The 18,397-nt window shown below is 42.8% G+C and overlaps 2 protein-coding genes across 4 annotated transcripts in view; one reads left to right on the top strand and one right to left on the bottom strand.

Annotated features, from left to right (window-relative positions):
- The window catches only part of veph1 (ventricular zone expressed PH domain-containing 1), a 75,527-nt gene that overhangs the window by 36,011 nt on the left and 21,119 nt on the right, over window positions 1-18,397 (bottom strand). For all 3 annotated transcript variants that reach the window (XR_012770308.1, XM_075473705.1, XM_075473707.1), the window contains exons 6-7: window positions 1,869-2,032; window positions 837-1,046 (exon numbers count right to left, since the gene is read on the bottom strand). Coding sequence is in view for 2 of the 3 variants with exons in the window: in XM_075473705.1 (XP_075329820.1) it covers window positions 837-1,046; window positions 1,869-2,032 (374 nt within the window). In the remaining variant the exon portion in view is untranslated. The remainder of the gene's footprint in view (window positions 1-836; window positions 1,047-1,868; window positions 2,033-18,397) is intronic.
- Window positions 9,564-16,527, top strand: ptx3a (pentraxin 3, long a). Its single transcript, XM_075474455.1, has 4 exons — window positions 9,564-9,895; window positions 11,989-12,148; window positions 12,578-13,017; window positions 14,888-16,527. Exons 1-4 carry the CDS (start codon window positions 9,757-9,759, stop codon window positions 15,541-15,543), a joined length of 1,395 nt encoding a protein of 464 aa, XP_075330570.1. The 5' UTR covers window positions 9,564-9,756; the 3' UTR covers window positions 15,544-16,527.

Genomic DNA, 18,397 nt, shown 5'->3' with positions numbered 1-18,397 from the left:
TTACACTTGGCAGAACAACAGAGAACAAGTCATATGAGAGCGCAGACCATTCATCTCTGCTCATTAAAATAATCATGGCTGTCTGTTTCAGTGCGTGTGAGTGGTTGTTTTAGTATAAACAAAAAACCCGGCGATCACTACACTTATGGGGTCTGATGTCTTTGTGGGGACCAAAATGCACCCCCCAACAGGCTCAAATGGCTTTTGAGACTGGGTTTTTAGGGTTTAACACTAGGGTCAGAAATTCAGGTGAGATACTTAAGGTTGTTGATGAGGGTTAGGGTCAGATGAGCATGTGTAAGTGTGCGCATGCTCATTAAGTTGTGTCTGATCTATTCACTAACTTTGTCTGTCCCCATGGCGACCAAAGACAGGTCCTAATGAAGCAAAATCTCATTTCTGGGTTCCTGCTTAGGGTGAAAGGCAAAGTGTGAATGAGTTATGGTTGGGCGTTAATGTTAATGTTCGTCTTGGGTTGTCCAGAGACTTTGTGTGCTGCAATCTGCTTTAAAAAGAACCAAAAACATTTTTGTGGTCAGCTTTTGTGAAAACAGCAACTCTGTTGCTCCTCATTTCTCATTACGTCACTACATTATTTGCTTTAATGTATGAAAATCAACACATATGTAGTGCCGTTATTCAAAGTGCTTTCCAATTTTCCCCTCTCATTCCAACACAAGAGTCCTACCTTTTTGAGCCATGGTAATAATAACAGCCTTACACACTTTACCTTCATCACATCTTTCCACAGACTTTGTAAGGGCCTACAAAGTTGCAAATGACCGCTGAGAAAAAATGCAAATCTACAACTTTGAATGTGCGTGTGCTTGTTTCACCTCACTGATGATGCCCACAGCGCCGTGGATTTTGGCCACATGACCCAGAAAAGCAGTGGACTGCTGTCCCACCATCCTCAGCGCAGGGAGAAAGCCGACCAGCGAGGAAGGGCTGGCCTGCGAGACGTCGACAAGAGCACCCAGCAGAGGCTCGGTCAGGGAGTGGTCCCTCAGGTAGGTGACGAGTGTGGGCACATGAGGGCTCAACATCTGCGTGAATGATGGAAAAAAATAATGAGAAATAAAACTGAAACACTGCTCACTAACAGACGCTACCAAAAGCAGGCTTCGTTACTTTAATGAAGGCGCGAGGTCGGAGAAGTGACCCTGGTGCAAATGAGGAGTCTGGTGACTAATAATAAATAAAAGCTTGACCTTATGGCTCACTGGACGAACTGATTGGATGAATAAATTCCTCCTCATTATCTGGACTGGTCCTACTTGACTGCACTCGATTGGATTCACAATAGCCACAACTCTTTGCTCCCTGTCTGCTGCTTTCTGAGTCACTTGTTCTGAAAAATGCCATCAATGCTGACGGTGTCTGTTCTTCGGGAAGAGGGTAAATACATTTCAATACCACATCACTTTGAGTGAGCAACATTGAAATTCAGAACACTTGGGAACTTCTGTGATAAATGCAGATACAATCAAAGTAGAAATATTTTGTGAGTGAGTGTGGTTGTGTGCAGAATAGAATAACTCCAGATGGTTTGGGTTTTTTTTATGCCTCCACTGATAGCGACTGTGCATGTTTTACCACTGTGCGCTCTCGTTGCTGGTATGTGGTACTTCCCCCTCATGTTGAACAACAGCAGCCCTGCTCTGAAATGGGCAGAATTAAGGGAATTCCTGCGAGTCCTCATCTCTATCTATGTTCTAGTGGGTATCAATGTGGGTTCGTTGCAGGATACAGAGTAGCTGAATGGTACGTTGGTCGGAAATAAACTTCTTCCACACTACTGCTAGTTCGGATTTACTTGCATAAAAGAATTGTTCTGAAAGAATTCAAAACAAAACACAACTGCTTACAAGAGGATGCTGCTCCGCGGCCATTTGAATAAGTCTGATCAGGTGCTGTTGCTCTGGGGACTCCAGCTGTGACATCATCGCAGTAAGGTTGCCCATGTGATGGTGGATGACATCTGGCTGTTTGGGGTAGACTGAGGGCAGCACTCGTAACAACATGTGGTTACCTGCCAGTGAAGGAGAGACGGAGACACGCACAACAACATATAATATGCCGTACTTACAGAGAGCAACTGAGTAAAAACACAAGGAGAGAGCGGGAATCTGTGTTTGTGTCTTGTGTGAGCTTGAGGAAAGCGTTTATGTGAACGGGTCTTCGCCACAACAACAGGGGTGGGGACAGAACTGCAAAGGTTGTCAACTACCTGTGTCCCCTCAGTTAGCTGCCTATTCTTAGTCCCACTTCACTCTCGGTATGCTTGGCTTATTGACCTTCATTTTATAAAAAAAGAAATTGAGCATTCGGGCCCTTCCTGTGACACCACAGTCCCAAATTTCTGATGACACTGAGGCGTGGAATCGGCAGGAGACCTAGGTTTTAAAGAGGCAGATAATCTCTCCTTCTGGTACATAGCGCTACAGTTTATATAGTCACGTTACAGTTGATATAGTAACGCTACAGTTTGTATAGTAAAGACATTGCAAAGAAAAGAACACTGTGTATTCTATGTGACGCTCTCTGCGTAGCCAAACAACTAGTGTAAACTGCATAAACTACACTGATGAACCGCAGCGACTATAGCGAGGATATAAAAAGTGGAAATCAATTAATCAGTCTGCAGGTTAGTTTGGAAAAATATTTAAAGTGAAAATCTGACTTTAAATCAGCAGATATTCCAAACTGCTCGTTTATCTTAAAAGACGATATTCATTTAAATGTATTCCATTATTTGGCCTCTCTCTATGTTTTACCAAATCAGTTGAACTTATTTTTCGTTGCTCAGGTTTTTTTTGTGTGCATTTGTTCCGATTGTGTCAGGGGCAACAGTGCTGCTGCTGCTGGGGAAAAAAAGGTTAATGTAGCCTGGAGCCCTTCTTATTAAAAACATTTCATCCCTCTTAATTACTCATTTTACCCAATGGTATTGAAAATAGTATCAAGTATGAAGTATTTTCACATAAAGAACGTACATTATGCGCTCTACATGCATTGCTTCCTTAAATGAGTTCAAAAGGTTGTGTATCAAACACAGCTTCCACATGTACATTTCTTTCTTTTTTTCATCTGTGTGCCAACAAATTCACAGTCTGACATTAAGTGCACCAGGTTTAATAGCAAACTTGAGAAGGTTTTGTAGGTATGGTAACCATTACTGAGGAAACTTGAGTGCAATGTGGAAAACTGAGAGCAGGGCTTGTGACAGCAGTCATATTTTTTTTCACCCCTCCGAAAGTACCGCAAGATCCAGGACCATTTCTTCACTCTTTGCATTCACGTTCTCATGTCGACACACACTACTTTGCACAACACGTTTGCAGTAACTGCTCCGTGGCTGTTGCTACAAATGTCGCTGCATTCACAGATTTCAACACTTACTGAAAATAGTTTTACCACTTCCAAATGAGAAAACAACCAGAAATATTAGAATAAGAAACGGATTGCATGAGACTTTTGCAATCAGCTGTCTGTGGGGTAGCTTTTCTTTTCTAAGGCAAAACTGATGTATGACTGGAAAGTGACGCATTTGCAAATGAGCAGCCCAGCAAAACCCACGGCATTACCCAACAGCCTGTGACTGATGCTTGAAGCATTCTGAACAAAGTCTTTTGTTTTCGAATGGCAGGTTGATCAAACGTGACATTTCACACAATGACTCTGGTGTCCTGCAAAAAAAACCAAATGTACAACTGCCGTAAGATTCTGTCCCAAATAAAAGCTCCGTGAAATAAAGAGAAAATTTTAAAAAAGAGAAAACACCTGCAGGGTTTTAAAGCACGGTGCATGTGGTGGCGATGTTTGGGGATTTATTCTAGCAATGTTTTCTTGAAGAAGGATGGAACAAACATTATTGAAAAGAAGAACAAGGCCTGAAAAAGGAAGAACGATGAGTGTCGCTGGGCTTTTAATGGACACCAGAATGAATGTAGATAAGTTAGAGGAGTAGTTTCACATGTGGAAATCAGAGTATCAAAAAGATCAGATCAAATGATTCCTTCCCCAAAGTGTCCAGTGCTTGACCAAAGCTCCGCCCTCTGCACATTGTAACCGAGCCTTCATCAAGTCAACAAAGTAATCCAGAAAACCACCAAAACGAACCAACCACGACAATGTTGTCATGGCTCAGCAGCTGATGTGCATCTAATGGATGTCAGACAGGATAGATCTGACTTTTCTGTACTGCTGTTTGTAAGAGGAGAGAAAGTAAGATAACATCTAAGAGACTGTAACTGGCTCTTATGCCCCCCTTCTAACCTTAGACATAGACCTTACACTGTACAACATCACACACACCTCTTAGGCTTTTAACACAAATCACCATAAAAAGAGACAGCTACAGTTCGTGTACAGAAAGAGGGGCCTGTTAAAAACCATAACTCTAAAGCTACAGCACGAACAACTCTGTTTGAGGTATGCTAAAAGGTAGAAGGAGGCAGGGGTGTGGAGAGAAAGGCATCAGGGGAGATTTTTCTTATGTTGTTTCCCGATCCTCACACTAATCCAGCAGCAACACGTGAGAACAACCTGGCTGGACTGGATAACTCCGATAAGGCATCGAACATATTGAGCCTAATGTCAAAGAGCCCATTTGGATTCCCTCTGAATCTCCCCAGCCCACTGTGTGTTTGCACGTCTGAGAACAGTATCTGACCTTCATACCTTCATTCCTACAAACACCCGAGTCATCACGATGACTTACAAATCTCAGGAAAATATCTTGCAATGACCTTTGGTATTTTCGCACACAAAGGCAATGTTTCTTTAGAAGGCTTCTCAGACATCCAAAAGAAAGAAAGCTATATTAAAAAAAAAGAGAGTCTAAAATGAAATTTGAAAAATGATTTTCTGTACAGACAAGGCTATAACTCACAATAAACAATAAAAGAGTCATAAACTGATACTATCCCTAAGGTAGCAGATAAAACTTACCAATATCCGACTTTCTTTTACTCAAATTTACATTCGTTTGCTCCAAAACTCTTTGAGACCAAACTCCAAGTGTGAGCTTGAAAACTGAGAAGTTTCACAAAATTGTGCCTGAAACCGAGCTTAAAACAATATATTACAAATGTGCATTCCCCGATCGTCGATATTATGAACAAATACTTTATTCGTATCCAACAAAGTATGGAAACTTCCCCAAAAGAACTCCAACTGAACCCCTACAGCAAGGGAGGTTCCTGTACATGACAAAAATGCAAAGATCAGCACAAGTGACGTCCAGAGGGGACTGGTTTTTGAAGAACTTTATGACTCGAACGTGTTTTTGTGTAGCCTCCAACACTCACATTCAATGTATACACGTCCTGAGAGTCATATATCACGCGGCTCAAATGACCTCAGGTGGGCGAGACAGGGGAGAAACTGTCAAATCCAAACATAAGAGCCGGTTGACAAATCTCTCCCCGAAAGCCCATATCTTTGAGATTCTGTAGGTTTTTGTTGCATGAGAGAACAACCACCCCCCCTAGCAATGGAATAAAAACACTTTCAAATATTCGGAGCCATATGAATGTGTCGTGCTGGTACAGTTGCTAAATTTACCATCAATCTCCCCTTCCACATACGTCGCTACATCCTGTCCCGTATGTTCTGACTTATTTTTGTCATGAATCATCAATACCGAAGACAACACACATCAGCGGAGCCTTGAGTGGATGGGAAGCCCCACACACACACGTGACTAAGATCTCTCTGCTGAGTCAGTACTGAAGTACGTGCAGCTGGAGAAGTATTCAACACGACTGCATGCTCGATATCTTATAGTCCCTTGGAGTAAAGCTATGACGCCAAGTCAGGCATACACTATTGAGGCAATCTGGCAATACATGGGCAGACAACTCAAAAGGCATTTTCTTTCGTCCTTGTTTTCATTTCAGCTCAGTTTTTTTCAGAAAAAGAAAAAAAAAGTAATAACAAATCCCATTTAGCCAAGAAAGAATACAAAATGAACAAGTGTATGTGTGCATACTGTACATACACACACACACACACACACACACACACACACCGAATTGATTTCTGCTCTGTTCTTATGATGCATTTCCAGCTGGCTCAATTCCCTCCTCAAGTGGCAGCTGTGAGGCCAAAAAGGTAAATATTTACACCAGGCGCACATTCACCCAAGTATAATTCACATTTCTTCTCTGTCTTTGAGCGTAGAACATCTGCCTGCCTCCTGTTTCTTCTTCTCTGGTGCGGTTGCGCCCCTCAACTCAGGTAACTCCTTGTGTACTCCACCGGCTGAGACTGAACCACGTTGTTCTAATTCAGCCCTTCTCTGGCACCCAAAAGTGTTTTGTTCCCATAGAGTGCTCGTGTGTGTCAGCTTTAGTGGACATCATAGTGTAATTTGGCCAAATTCCAAGACAAAGAGCTCGGTTGCTGTCTGATCAACAGGTTTCAATGTGGAATCAATTGAACGTTGAGAATCCACGCTTTCATCACACGTCTCTGCTCGTTTCTGTTTTGAGTTACGAGGAGCACGCCTGTCCTCTCTTGCTCTCCGTTTCACATTGTCGCTGTTATAATTGCAGTTCAGGCAGAGAGAGGACGGATGAACTGGGAAACTTAGGTTATTGTTGACAGTGGGGGCAAAAACATAAACATGCTTACCGGAATGAAAGATTTCTCTCCTCATCGGCCTCTGTGGAATCAGTTGCACTTGTTTTTATCTTTTATAGTTATAAAGCAAAGTTTAATCTTACAATTTTGCTACAGAGAGCAAGCTAAGATTTATCTTTTTTTCCCCCGTCTTGGACGGAGGTCGACTTTAAGCAATGTCCTTCACACTGTCTTTATCAAAAAGCCCTGAGATTTCCACTGATAACTGCCGTGCAAAGTATAACACATACTTTTTTTTCTGAAGTATTTTGTGAAGTTGCGCACTGTTTATTGAATCATCTTCGGAGGATTATTCTTATTAGAAATATGACGGCTCATTCTGTGCTTTCACTGATTTTAGCTGGTCAATTGTATTGTTTTTTTATTTTTTTTTATCTCTCACGATCAGATCAGAAGTGATTGTTTTCCACGCAGAGCCTAAAAACTGAGAAGATTCGTGTTCTCTATATACCATTTTATACAGGTTTTTGTACTGAATGTAATTACAGTAATCTAGAAGATAAAAATACACATTCACATCTTTAGCAAGCCCTTTGAGCTATAAACAAACAAACAAACAACTAGACTTTATGTTTCTCTGCTTTATGCGGTGTCTCCAGGGGTTCTTCTACAGTAATTTCCTGAGTAGAGCCAGTTGGCAGTGAGGCTATCATGCTAATTTCACTTCTTATCACAGGAATCTGAGACGGCTGTTGCAGATGAAGCAAAGGGGAGCCCCGTCACGTTGTTTGCTTTACTGAGAGAGAGCTGACAGGCGGCAGCAGCGGAGCTTTGAAAACTGCGTGGCTGGCAGACAGGTGCGTAGGCATTCAAATGTCAAATTCCGCACTTTCTTTGAAAATGCTGCTAAATAAAACTTTAACGAACTTGGAGCGCATCCGTCTGAATGAAAGGGCTTCGCCCAGCCAGATAACAAGCAGACAAGTGTGCGTTTCAGTAGGTATGTGTGAGAGAGAAAACAGACACAATTCGAGAGAGAGAGAGAGACGCAGACAAACAGAAAGCGGGAGGGAGGGGAGCAGATGAGAGTGGGCATATTCTAAAATCCCGTGAGTCATTAGTCATTATTTCCATCCCACTGAAAATGCACAAACTATAGACAGTTCCCACTCAGGGATGCACACACACACACAAATATAGGCACACAGACACAGAGACAAACAAATAAATAAACAGTGCAGCAGGAAAACAATAAACCCATTTAGAAACCCCTTACGTGGGCGTTCCATTCAAACTTCCTTCTCACACTCCCACAAGAAAAAAACACATAAAGGGCATCTCTGCATGGGGCAAATGACTGAAATGTGCGTCTGTGCGTTTTTCGGTTTCCTTCCTCCCTTTATTACCCCTCTTCCTCTCCTCCGTCTCTCTGAGCAGTTCTAGCTGATTACGACACACGGGCTACCTCCAACGACGCATGACTCATGGGCTCACTCGCAGGCTGAGGCGCTGATTTTACATTTCTGTAGAGAGGAGAGCCAAATGTTTGCACAAGGATGGAGATTCAGAAGAAATTTTCAGAGAAAACTCTTTCCTCAGCGGACGTTCCCTGTTTGCTTGATGTATAATTCGGTGTAATTACTGGGGTTTAAAAGGTGAGAGAGTTTTTAGGTTAAACTCATAATAATGATTAGACTCAGACGTCAGTGTAGATCAAAGACTAATGGAAGTGACAGCTCAATATTGGAGTTGAGGTTCGTATAAGGTGTAGTTTTAAGGGTAGAGATCTATTAGGTTTTACTGTAATCCATCTGTTAATTCTGGGTGTAATGATAATACTGTTACCATCAAAGTAAACGTTGATTATCTGGGGACTTAGAATAACAAAAGCATTTCGGGTCTTGTGGGCTTCTTTCATTGGTCACAAATGAAGAAAACGACTCTTGGCCGCAAATGGATGCTTGTTAAACGTCGGGTGAAATGGATATCGCTGAAGTCAGAAGGGGCAAGAAAAGAAAGGCGAGCTGTTCAGACATAAAACATTATTTACAGGCGTCCTTCCGGGTTTGACTTGCTGTGTCTGACGCAGCTCAGAACGCAAACAGTTTCCTTTTAAGTGTCCTCACATTTTATTGAGGGATTCGCTCAGTCGCTCCAAGCCATTTGTTCAGCCGAGGCACAGTTGTTTCAAACCGGCCAACATCTGGTTCTGTCAAAAGTAAAAGCTGCTGGTGCATCCATCCACGATTGTTACAGTTTTATTTGACCAACTCCTCAGCAGTGGATAGAAGGCAACTGGTCTTAAATTTTAGGCTCTTTAAGATGTTTCATCTCAGAAGAATTCCGGTGGCCTTCTAGTCAAGCACTAACAATAACAATGACCTGGATGACGACGATGATCTCATATGTAGAAGCTAGCCAGACGATGCTTACTTCCATCACCTGCCGAGTATTTTCTTAGGCTGTGTGACCTTTTGACTCCCGAGTTGGTTGAGTTCAACAAACCATCTGGGGTGTCGGGTTAGATCTCAATGGCGTTTATTCCAAATAGAACAATTTAGAGGCAAAAGGTGAATAGTAGATTAAGATGCGTTTGGTTATTGGTGAGCTCATGAATCTTCAACAGTCACATGCAGCTACAGCGATGTCACTCTGTCCCCACATCTCAGTCATTAAAGAACATCTAAGATTACAGGTTAAAGTTTTATATATATATATATATATATAAATATAAAATGTATGAATATATTCTTGATGAATATATACATCGAGATAAGTGGAACATTTTCCAAAGCCTTCTGACGAAATACAGATGTGTGTTCACTGTTGGGCTTCCTGCCCAAAGATTGCTCAGCACTTAGCAAAAGAGAATAAGAGACAGGGGGGGCAAAGAAGAAAGAGGAGGAGAGTGATTGTGGAGGAGGAGGGACAAATACAGTATGAGAGAGTGAGGGGTTGAAATAGAGAGTAGTGGACCTGCAGCTCAGCAGAAAGTGAGACTGACAGAGAGCAGCAGCAGAGGCAAACACAAACACACGCAGGGAGAGACAACCTGACTCTGACTTTCACTCACAACGGACGAGCAGGTAGCGGACCTGACGCTCAGCAGACGCACCCCTTCCCCTTCACACCTAACATTTCTCTGAGGCGCTCTCAGGTGGCGGCAGCATGCTTCGGCTCAGGTCCCCACAGGCGGCGTGTGTGTTGTTGGCGAGTGTGTGTCTGGCTTTCGCCTACGAGGATGATATTGACATCAAATACGACCATGCCTACTTCAATGAAATCACAGACGAGGAGACAGCAGAACGTAAGTGTGCATCTTCTTTGAGACTATCAGATGGTCACAACTGCAATTTACTGTGATCCGAGAGCATCGAATGTAATGTAATGTCCTTTTTTTTTTTGTAATACACGAGAGGTGCGATCAGGGCACCGATTTACATCATTCCCTGTCGTCTTAGTAAAAATGCATTGCTGGTGAACAGCAACAGGTAATCGCTATTCTGCACTTCAATCCCTGAAAATGGGCATGAACTGAAAGTCTTCCAGTGTTCATTCACTCTGATTGGATTTGACTCAATAGTACTGTTAACCTGCAGGTTGCACAAATGTTAAGTTTGCATTGTAAAAATGTAATTTTTTATGATTTGAAAAGGCTTTACGGAAAGATATAGACGAGTAAAACATGAAATAAGCACCTCAGCATGTATTAGCGTACAGGGTTGATGAGTGAGAAGAGCTCCATCGAATAATAATACGCTGAGACACAAAACTGAGGTCTTTTTTTCAGTTCCCTGATAGAGCAAACACTAACTACGGCTGCAGCGTACAATTAAGAAAATCCTTCCCTCAGCCGTTTTGGCGAGAATTCGAGTTTGTGTGTATATGGCAAAAGCAAGAGAGTGAGCGTGTCAAAGAGAAGACAGCACGAGTGCCCGTATGTGTGTGTGTGTGTGTGTGTGTGTGTGCGTGTGTGCGTGTGTTTGTGAGCCCACTCGGCCTGTTGTAGCTCGCATTTTGCCATTGTTTGTTGTTTTAAACTTAGCAGGAGGTATAATTGCAGCACCAGCGGTTAGAAGGAAACTGGGCACGGCGCCTGAAATGTGATTAACTGCAAAAACTGGGGCACCTCAAACGCATGGCCGAGGAGTAAAATACACATGCAAATTGGAGCAGAGGAGAGGGGGAAAGGCCAAAAAAAAAAGTATAATGAGTTTGCTGCGAGAGGGAGAAAAGGTCAAATCACGTGAGCTGAGCAAAAGTTTGTTTGCAGGTGTGTGAGGAAGAGGAGAGGTCAGAGGCTGAAGGGAGACGGGGTTCACTGCTCCTGACCTGCGCAGACCTCCGAATCACTGAGTGGAATCTGAATAAATGGGCAACATGAGTCGAGAGGTCACGAGAATGTTCATTTTCAGATGAATGACAGGCTGAAAAATGACATGTGGCGGACAAGAGAAAAACAACATGCTGCGTTTTGGGTCAGGTTTGCCCAATACGCCTCCATCTTTGCCAAAAGTGAACCAATCTTTTTTTGTCTGTTCTCTCGAGTTTACAAAAAATGATTAAACATGCATATGGGGCATACATTTCAATTTTTTTTCCCTCTAGTTAACAGGCAAATGAAATCACACATACACACACACAAACTTAAGGGTCTATATATATATTTTTTTTATTCTACATCCATCAAAATCCTTCATACTGCTCGTCTGAATAGGTAAACCTAAAGGTAGCAAAGTGTATGAACCCTTTTTAACTCACTCGGAACATGAGAGGACACTGGGAAGCCAAAACAAACAGTGGAGCCCAGTAATAATGCCCCTCTGGAAAATGTTTGCACGTATAAACAGAGCTTGGAAGGCTCAAACGTTAACCAGAGCAGTGTGTGTGTGATATATATTCTTACCCTAAGGTTGTTTTAGCCCCCCACCACCCTATTTTTCTCATTGCTCCTGTAATCTTTCCACCTTCTCTCAGCAGGTCGCTCCATCTTTTCTCCTTTCCTTTCTTTGCTCATTTACAACCCAAAGCTAGTTAATCTCACAGGAAATGCAACAGCCAGAGCTTTCGTTTTATGAGGCAAATGTATTTTTTCCTGATTCTTCTCTCTTTCTCTCTCACACTTGACATCCTCATTTGTTCCCACCTGTGGTCTTTATTTTAACCTACTGTCCAACTATCCAACTGTCAATGCAAGAAAGATCAGTTTTCGTTTCTCTGTATAAAAAATGTATATCGCCTACAGCTACATCTGTTAAATAACCGCACTGAGCAAGTTAACTCTTTTTCTTTCTTGATCTCCGGGAATGCGTATGGCTGAAGGTCTATCCCCTAATGTATTAATTCGTTGTAAGACAATTTTACTTTTTTATTCTAACGCTTTGCCATGCCTCTCTGCAGCCACACCGAGTCCAGCACCCTGCAGTTCCCCAGACCTGACCAAATGGGACAAAGTCTTCTCCATGTTGGAGAACAGTCAGATGAGGGAGAACATGCTTCTGCAGTATGCTGACGACATCGTCAGGGTGGAGATGGGGTCGCTGCGTGGGGAAATGCTAAGGTTGGTTGGCGCTGAAAAGAAATGAATGAGTAGGAATCGGTCCGCGCAAGAACTTAAAAAGAACTCCAAAATGAGGCAGATTGAGTTCGTGTGACTAAACCATATATGTTTGTTCAATCGTCCGACTTGAAATAAAACTCTTTTTTACAATTTTTAAGCAAGGTTATAATTCCATTACTGTTAGTATCTTCTTCTTTTCATTCTTGGTTAAAAAGTAGTTGAACCAATGATTATCATATTGCTGCTAATTAGTTTTGACTCGATTGCCAAATCGATTACTTGTCACATCATTTCAGCTCTGCTTAAGAAGAGAAATCTTAATCTATCCAGTTTCATTTAAACAAACTGTGTTTTGAGTGATTCTACGCATGGCTCTGTTGCTAAATTACTCTGATAGGGTGTAAATCTTTTGCACGGGTCCTTTGTCAGATTTGTAGCCCAGTATGGTGGGTCCTGTGGGGCTGCGGTGGACACAGCAGGAAGACGGATGGCTTTGCTGCTGGAGGGTCGTCTGAGAGAAACTCTGGAGCGCCTGACACTTGGAGATCTGACCTCTGCTGCTGGGAATTCTGTCGGGAATAGCAACCACCTGGAGGACATGCTGCAGCAGCTCCTCTCTGTGGCACAAACACAAGCGTTCCGACTGGCCAAGCTGGAGAGCAGCTGCTTCGGCAGCCCAGGAGATGATGGGATGGGGTTGAATACCAAAACTGAGTTTCAGCTCCCTGGGGGGGAGGCCTCAAGACACCGTGAGCACAAGGTCACAGCACAAGAGACTGCTTTAGACAGGGTGCTGGCTGCACTGCAAGGGGTTAGTGCTGAGCTGGAAGAGGTGCTGAAGTCATCGAGGCAAAGATACCTTCCAGGAGGTAAGAAATCCATCTTCCCCTCAAGAATCAGTTTGCTTTCACCTATTATTTCCTTTTTGTTTATGCAACATTCAAACAAACTTCCATCCCAGTTTTTTCTTTTTTCTTTCTTTCTGCAATGACACATTCAGGTCATGCTTAAGATATGAGAACCCCCCCCGCCCCTCTGTCAGGACAAGCTTCTACACCAACCATGCAGCTTGTGTTTATCCTAAATAGATTTTCCACTTCCTCTGTCTCTAGGCATGTCATCCTCCTCAAGTAGTAACCTATCTTTTTCCTCCCCGTGACCTCATTCATCTCAGTTAATACAGTCAAATTAAGGAAAATGGGCTGGTAGACAAGTGTGGGGTCAGCTGTATAAACCAATTTTGAGGAGTCATCCATCAAGATAAGAAAAGGTTCTATTACCCATCCATTGCACAGCCCACACACACCTTTTCAAAGTCCGGAAATGTTGGTACGACCTACATATAGCAGTGGGAGGTGTTCTCATTAGCCAGTCGCCACAAAAACCACACAAAAGTTTCCCAAGGAAAGTGGAACCAGATGGGAAAGAGCATGAGCGCGCGCACACACACACACACACACACACACACATCCAAGATGTCTTTTTTCACCAAAGTTTTCTGAGTGGTGTAAAACTGAGACGAATGGAACATCAATATTTGGGATCTCCTGTTTTAGTACGTTGGGAGTTTATCTGCTAACTAGAGTGGCAGAAACAAAAAGAGAGGGCACGAAGGAGGTGGAGAAAGAACAACAAAGAGATTAGGAGAGAGGGAAGATGAAAAATGATGGAGAAAAGTCGAAAGAGCGTGAAGAGGAATGCAAAACGAGGGGTGCAGATCGGAACAGAAAGAAAGAACTTTGGACATTAGGCATGTGGAGGAAAGTGCATTCACACAGCGTCCTGCAATAATGACAGACTTGCCCAAAATGGCCTATCTCACAGGAACACCCACACAAATAACAGCGTGTACCTGTTTTTCAAACCAAAACCTTAACAAAAAAAAAAGTACGTTTCTCAATGAGTTTGAGAGACAACGAGCAAAAAAAAAAAAAAAAGCACTGACAAAAACCCATGAACCAGATGACCCCGGAGAGGTCTGGGTGTGTGTCAGGAGGAAAAAATAATAAAAAATTCTCGTGATTCATGATCTCATCACCTGACCATAAAGTGAACTTTGACTGTGACTCATTCAATCAGACTCAAGCTGCCACCAACGTTTCAAACCTCCTTCAGTGTGGGGAGAGGTTCCCACGTGCCGTAGCTTTTACAGTCCGTTGTGGTAGTTGCAGCTTAGTCTGAGGGGTCCAGTGACTGCTGGTCTCACACAGCCTCAGCATTCTGGGATAGGTGAAAAATAACAATCTCAGATCTGTCTTGATTAGGATTAGGCAATGCATTTTTTTCTATTAGGCAGTGTCCTCTCAAATTGCCATAATGGGACAAGGCAAGAGCGATTCTGGGTTCTATTGGCTGAGAAACATTAAAGGTATCCATTGCTGAGGATATATTGTTTTTATTTGCGTAACATGGCTTTTTTTGAGCTCAACGAATCCCAGAACGTTAACAAACTAATCAATGTCATTGGGCTACACGGTGGTGTGGTGGTTAGCACCGTCGCCTCACAGCTCAAAGGGTTCCAGGTAAGCAGGTGTAGAAAATGGATGGATGGATGGATAAATGTTATTTGCTTAAACCTTTCTGTGCTTTCAGAGTTGTCGTCGTCGTGTTCATGCATAACATTTGTGTTATGACTCAGGAAAACAATGAAAAGCCTCCCTCAGAAAACAGAAAAGATGTACAGAAAAGATAATGCTCACTTGGTGACCATAGGTACTTTCATATCTTTTTGCTCTACAGGTTGTGAGATGGCCCTCCTCTTCCCCATGCGCTCCCGTCGAATCTACACCTCCATCTTACCAGAGGTCCCTCTCACCTTGTCCTCCTTCACTGTCTGCATGTGGGTGAAGCCGATCGCGGTCTCCAACAAAACTGTGTTGTTCTCTTACGGAAATCGCCAGAACCCCTATGAGATCCAGCTGCTCCTCGCCCAAACGTCGGCCCTTCTCACCATCGGAGGAGAAGCTCACCTGGTGGAGGCCCGGGGCGCGGTTATCCCGGGAGAATGGATCCACCTGTGCGGGGCTTGGTCCTCCGATCAGGGTCTGGCGACACTGTGGGCAGGCGGCAAAAAAGTGGCCATCACACCAGGGGTGGCCGAGGGACACGTCATACCCGATGGAGGCTCCCTGCAGCTTGGACAGGAAAGAAACGGCTGCTGCCCTCTGACTCCGGGCAGTGGGAGCGGCGTGGCAGGGTTTGAGGGAGGATTCGATTCCAAGCTGGCATTTGCTGGGAAGATGACGGGGGTGAACATGTGGAACAGAGTGCTGTCAGAAGACGAGATCGCCCCGCTGGCTTTGCGGGAAGGCCAGGGCTGCCAGCAGAGGGGGAGCACGGTGGCCTGGGGTGTGACGGAGATGGTGCCACACGGAGGTGCTCAGTTCATTTACTGATTCTAAACCTTCATGGGGGAAATTTAATCATCATCGTCAGCATTATCGTAACCATCATCGTGGTGAATATCCACAACACTGCAATTAGATTTCAAGCTGAAACTGAAGACACTTAAAACTAACTTTAATATCTTCGCTCCAATAGTTTCATGTTGTAATCATTTCCTTGGTACAAACCGGATTTTCTGCATCACCCCCATTGTTATCATTCTGCTGCAATGAACTCTGTTGGACAAGTTCGAACAAGAGAAAGCCAATGCTGTGAGAGACCGAAGTCTACTTTGTAACATATCCGTTTGAACCGATGCTGTGACACACACTCACACTGACGCACATGCAGCTTTGACAGCTTGCATTGTCGCAGGAAATGTGCTGCAAGCAGAGTTTACAATGACTCAATTAGAGTGTTAGGAAGACAAGAGGGCGTTTTTGTTAAGTGGAGCAGATTCTGAGCCAGCCATGCAGGAGAGGTAAAGAGGAGGTCACAGAAATTAGATCGAGATTATCTTACGATCGTCGGATGTAGTCTTTCCTCTTTCTATCAAGGATCGTGAAAAAGAAATGGCAAGTGAAGATAACCAGTATATTCCCTCTGAGTTTCAACGGGAAACAACAATGAAATAAACATCTTTGCTTTTCCTCTCTTTGCAATCTTGTACGTACAATTATTAGCGCTGTCATCAGTACAACTGACAGCAGGAGGGACTTTATAATATATTAACAATCCGTCATGTGCAGAATAACATTGGTATGCAATACTTGCATGACTGAAAACTGCTGTACTTGCCTCCATTTAAAAGTGGTATTTTAAACTCTAGAGATGGCTTTATCGTTTAATAATAATACCTTTCTTTTCCCATTTTAAAACCTCTTTAAGACCTTACATAGATAAACTTGTTATCATTAAACTGTTTACATTCATGTGTTAGTTTTTGTCAGTAGTGCTCATGTAATTATTAGGTAATGTTTTTGTATTTTTGAATTTCATCAGACAGTGGAACAGTGTTCGCACAGTCTAACCTAGTATGAACCAAGTTGCCTTGTATCATATTGTAAATTGATTTTGTTCTTTGTAAGATGAGGTAACTGAATGTATTTTGTACATATTTTTTTCACAACAATGGATGGATGAATGGAAAGTGAGGTATGAATAAACATTTCAAGTTACTGTGTGTTCTTTTCCTGTCATTCAAACCGTGTCAAGAGCACATTTCAACTTTAAGCCCTCCTTAAGCTTATAGTCGTGTCAAAAAAATAAATAAAGAGCACACTCTTTCAATTCAGAGGTTTTCTTTTATCAGGATAAGATAAAATCTACAATTTCTATTCAACTCTACTTGTGACTCTACTCCATGAGAGTCTTTTAACACACACACCTGAATGCTCCAGACCAGCAAACAGGCAGCTTTCATAGAGGTGCTCACAATCGCTGATGATCAATTAATCAAATGCATTCGATTAGTAGCACCTCGCTACTTCTTTACGTCTCCATTCCTATGAAAGGTCGGGCTTAGTTTTCACACTGCTTTTGCATTTTGGATTGTTTTCTCCGAAAACAAATAATGACCAAGCGTAATGCGGCATATGCTTCTTATCAGAGGTTGTTCAATCTCAGTTCCAAAACAGTTCAGACACTGCATTAAAATGTAAAACAAAAACATATGGCAACGATGAGCAAATCTCATCAACCAATAATCTATTCACAATTCAGCTTGAAAGTCATGGCAGCAACAAGTTGGGATCAGTCTAGGTTTACCCCTGTGTAGCATTCCCTCTGTTTGTAAAGAAAAGAAATGTCCTCCTCTCGTCTGATATAGGACTCTAGCTGCAAAACAATCCTGGGTCTTTTTTGCTGTGTTTTGCGTTTTGTGATATGCTTGATGTTCAGCTGATGAAAGGTCTGGACAGCAAGTGGACCAGTCCAGTGTCCGGACTATTCAACTATGAAACCATTGTCTTGCTAAAATATGCAAGGCCTTCCCTGAAAAAAAAGACCCTGTCTGGATGGGAGCGTATAATGCTGTAAGGTGCATTTTTTAGCCCCAATCATGTTGCCGATCTGTTGCCAATTAACTTAAGAAGACGCACCATGTTTCTTTGACCGTTTCATTTTAGCGCCACTTATTTTTCAGGCCTTTTGTTGACCCATCTTAAAGCAGGGCTCAGTTATATGGGGTTTGTTTACCATGCAATACACACCCCAAAGCTGTAGGGGGAGCTCCGTAGAAAATCGGCAACCCACCAGAGGCAATTTACGGTTTATTTTTCAAGACACTCGCAGAGAGTTGGAGAAGACGACGGAGGTTCGCGATGTCTTCGAAGGTATGTAGTAAAAGTAATTATCAAAGCAGTATAAAAGCAAAGAATGAATTGTAAACCATATGTGCATTTTTGTCTTGTACTATATCATTGTATGCTCGGCTCAGAACCCTTTACGACCTGCCATGAAGCAGTAGTTCTCGGCTCTCGTGTGCCGCGAGACTTCCAGAGCTAAACAAAGCACGCGGCGCCACAGGCAAAGTTGCAAGCGCTGTTTCGGGCTAGGGCCACCAGATGGAGATGGAAATGTCACCGTTTTCATCGGAACGGGTCAGACAAGCAAACTGATGATTGCCAAGCAATTTTATGACCATGAAAAAGTTGCATAGCATGTCTTTAATCATGTCAGCCATCAAATTCACAATAAGCTGATGTTTTTCATGAAACAGGAAAATGTTTGATATGTTTTCTATGTTCTATTGTGAAAAAAAAAAATCTGCTTTATGAGATCTGCAAATAACCGAATCCCGTTTCCCAACATTTCAGAAATGGGGTTGTGTTGACATGATTTTAAGAAACAGGTTACGATTAGATT

Source organism: Odontesthes bonariensis, chromosome 9, assembly GCF_027942865.1.
Source record: "Odontesthes bonariensis isolate fOdoBon6 chromosome 9, fOdoBon6.hap1, whole genome shotgun sequence".
Classification (NCBI taxonomy): domain Eukaryota; kingdom Metazoa; phylum Chordata; class Actinopteri; order Atheriniformes; family Atherinopsidae; genus Odontesthes; species Odontesthes bonariensis.
This window is presented reverse-complemented; position numbering and strand designations above follow the sequence as displayed.